At 59.1% G+C, this 2,997-nt stretch overlaps 1 protein-coding gene across 1 annotated transcript; it reads left to right on the top strand.

Moving 5' to 3' along the window:
* Positions 1-617: 617 nt before the first annotated feature.
* LOC104535454 (CMRF35-like molecule 5) lies at positions 618-2,743 on the top strand. Its single transcript, XM_010185773.1, has 4 exons — positions 618-657; positions 825-1,154; positions 2,241-2,479; positions 2,609-2,743. The coding sequence occupies exons 1-4, from the start codon at positions 618-620 to the stop codon at positions 2,741-2,743; spliced, it is 744 nt and encodes a 247-aa protein (XP_010184075.1).
* Positions 2,744-2,997: the final 254 nt, after the last annotated feature.

Here is a 2,997-nt window from a genome sequence, read left to right as displayed (position 1 = left end):
CTGGGGACAAACACCCAACACTCCTGAGAGCTCACAGGTCCCCGGCATGTCCCTTTCAGCTGAAATGCAGCCCTCTGATGCCCTCTGAGCACCTGGGAAGCTGCACCCATCCAGATATTACTCCTCAGCCTGGCCTAGGGGGAGCACCAGGACACGCAGCCTCCAGCACCTCAAAAGGTGGGCTCTGCAAAGATCAAGTAAAGATTAAAACTCCTGTGCTGGTTTTGCCCTGTTTTTGGAAGCTCTGCTCAGTTCGTATGCTCCAGCATTTCTCTGCAGCAGCAATTTGCCATCAAGACCCCTTCCCTCCCTCACCCTTCTGCCAAGTGGGATGCATGGGGTTCCACATCCCCATTTCTGCAGCTGCCCACCCTCCTCAGCATTCTTCAGCTGTGCCAGGCTGCAAGAAGCATCTCAGCAGCTTTTCACCTGCAGCAGAAAACCCCCAGGCCCAAGGCAAAGCCTGCACGGATAAAAATAACCCAGCGGACGCACAGTGTTTCGGTGCCTCTTGCGTGAGCAAAAAAAGCAAAGAAAGAAGCTGAGAGCACACATCAGCTCAGCATCCCCCAGCGCACTGTCCTGCTGCTCACGGAACTCCAGAGTGAAGTGGGACGATGGGAATATCCCTAGGCTGGTGCTGGCTCCTTCTCCCAGGTGAGGACAGGGTCAGACCATGCCAGAGGAGCTCCAGCTCCCTAAAAGCTGGCAGATGAGATCTCCCCCGAAGTGTTTCTTTCCAGAGAGAGCTGAGAAGGAGGGACTCGGGGCAAGGCTGGCTGCTGCCCTGTGTCTCTCAAGTGTCCCTGTGGGTTTCTTTGCAGTTTGCCAGGCTCTAGTTGTCCCCAGAGAGGTCAGTGGCCGGGCAGGGGAGACACTTTCCCTTCGTTGCTGGTACCCCCGGGGCTATGAGGGCTACAACAAGTACTGGTGCCATGGGGCCAGCCGTTACTCCTGCCTCAAGATGGTGGAGACAGCAGGCAGGGAAGCACCCCAGCAGCAGGGCCGGGTCTCCATTCAGGACAATCACATCTTCTGCGTGATCCTGGTCACCATGGAGAACATCTCGGAGGCTGATGCTGGTAGTTACTGGTGTGCGATCGAGAGGACAGGCGAGGACATGATGGAGCCAGTGACAGTGAGAGTGATCCCAGGTAAGCCTTGGTATCTGGCTGGCTGAAGGTTTTGCTGGCCAAGATGGGGTTTTTTTGGAGAGGCTCCTGGCTCATGGGTCAGCAGTGACCTGGGAGAAGGCAGTGATGCAAGACAGAGCCTCAGGAACCCAGTATAAACCAGTGGCAGAGGTTTGGAGGGGTGACAAGTTGCTTGCTTCAGGGGACGCTTGCAGTTGCAGGCAGAGCATGCTGGAGCCCAATGCACGGTCCAGGCCTCGGCTGTTTCTGGGGCTCCCGGTACCCACCATGGGGCAGGCAGGACAGCAGGGCTGCCAGCTACATATAGCAGTGAGTGCCGATGCTGAGCTCCAGCACCGAGGCCAGGGAGCGCCTGTCAAACCCACCTCTGACAGCCCGATGATAAAACGTCAAGTTTGTAGACAAGGAAAAGGAGTGGACCTGATCCCATCAGCCTCAGGGAAACCTCTGGTTTGGGTGCAGAGATGTCTCACTGTGGGCAGACACAGCCCTGAGAGGCGAGGAGGGCAGCAGGGCAGGCAGGTACAGGCAGGGTGTGTCCTCCTAGGATGCTGGCAGGGGAAGTGATGTGTGCTGGAGGGGACGTGAGCAGGTATTCACCTGCTGCCAGAGGAGACATGGGGGATCCCTGGTCACCTCCAGCCCCCAGTTCCCACCAAGACCTTCTTTTATGCAGCCACATCAGCTCCCTCAGCAGCTCCCCCTGCAACCTCCACCTCCTGGATCCCCACCACTGTGACAGAACATCTTCCCCCCAGCATCACTAATGCCACAGCCGCAGGGTGAGCCCGGGCACAGGGTGGGCAGGGGCAGGGGCAAGGGGTCTCACCACGGCAGGCAGGAGCATGAGCCCATGTGCGAGGAGGCTCATGGGGACACACAGGCACTCACCCGTCAGCCTGGGCATTTTGGGGTGCTGCAGTGGGGGCCCAGGCTGTCGTCTCCGCTTTGCATCCCATCTTACAGCTGGCTGCCATGGGGCTGCGGGAGGGCATCCACACATAGGACACTGCAAAAGCAAAGCACCAGCCTTGTGAGGGAACCAGCCCTGTTCCTTTCCCCTCGCCTCCAGTCCGGGGGGGCTAGCCCTGAGCGCCCTGGTGCCCAGCGTGGTCCTGATCTCCCTCCTGGCTGCTGCTGTCTCCGCCGGGCTCCTCCACACCCTGCACAGGAGGAGAGAAGGTAACAGTGCCTGGATGTCTATGCCAACTCTTTCTGGCACAACACGCACTCGCACCAAAGCCCCCGCCACCCCCTGCAAGCTGGGCATCGCCATGGACCTGCACCATGACTTCATCTATGACAATGAGCAGGATCTGGCAGAGGTGAGGGTCCCTGGTGTGGGCAGCAGGCAGCATGGGCAGGGGCCATGTGATGCTGCTGCTCACCCTGGGCAGCCCCTGTGTGGCCCAGATGTATCCCAGGGCTGCGGGCGTACACTGTCCCCTCACCAGGGTGCCCGCAGTGACATGGAGCAGGATGCCAATCCAGAGGATGAAGGTGTCTACACAAACACCCTGTGTCAGGAGAAGGAGACGGGGATGCCCAACCAATATTTCCAAGGAGAAGAGGTTTCCTACTTGTCCTAGAGGAGTACACCTCGTGGCAAAGGGTCCCTGCAGGGCCGTTCCCTGGGATGACCTTGTGATTGTCCTCAGGGACGTCCTCGCTGTGGCTAAGAAGGCAAAGGAGCAAGGGGTGGCTGCTGCTGTCCCATCATGGCGTTGTGTCAGTGGTGTGGCACCCTCTGCCAGAGCCCAAAGTGATGCTGGCACTGTCCCCTGGCCTGTGGGACCCTGAGAGCCCCCTACCTGCTTGTTGCTTTGGCAGATTGACCCATGCC

The sequence above is a fragment of the Mesitornis unicolor genome, unplaced genomic scaffold (assembly GCF_000695765.1).
Source record: "Mesitornis unicolor isolate BGI_N332 unplaced genomic scaffold, ASM69576v1 scaffold51835, whole genome shotgun sequence".
Classification (NCBI taxonomy): Eukaryota; Metazoa; Chordata; class Aves; order Mesitornithiformes; family Mesitornithidae; genus Mesitornis; species Mesitornis unicolor.
The sequence above is the reverse complement of the archived record's forward strand: the minus strand, read 5'-3'. Positions and strand labels throughout refer to the sequence as shown.

Coding starts and splice junctions, on each gene's coding strand:
- LOC104535454 (XM_010185773.1), top strand. CDS start 618: ATGGGAATATCCCTAGGCTGGTGCTGGCTCCTTCTCCCAG. Junction 658..824: donor GTGCTGGCTCCTTCTCCCAG/GTGAGGACAGGG, acceptor GTTTCTTTGCAG/TTTGCCAGGCTCTAGTTGTC. Junction 1,155..2,240: donor GACAGTGAGAGTGATCCCAG/GTAAGCCTTGGT, acceptor CGGGGGGGCTAG/CCCTGAGCGCCCTGGTGCCC.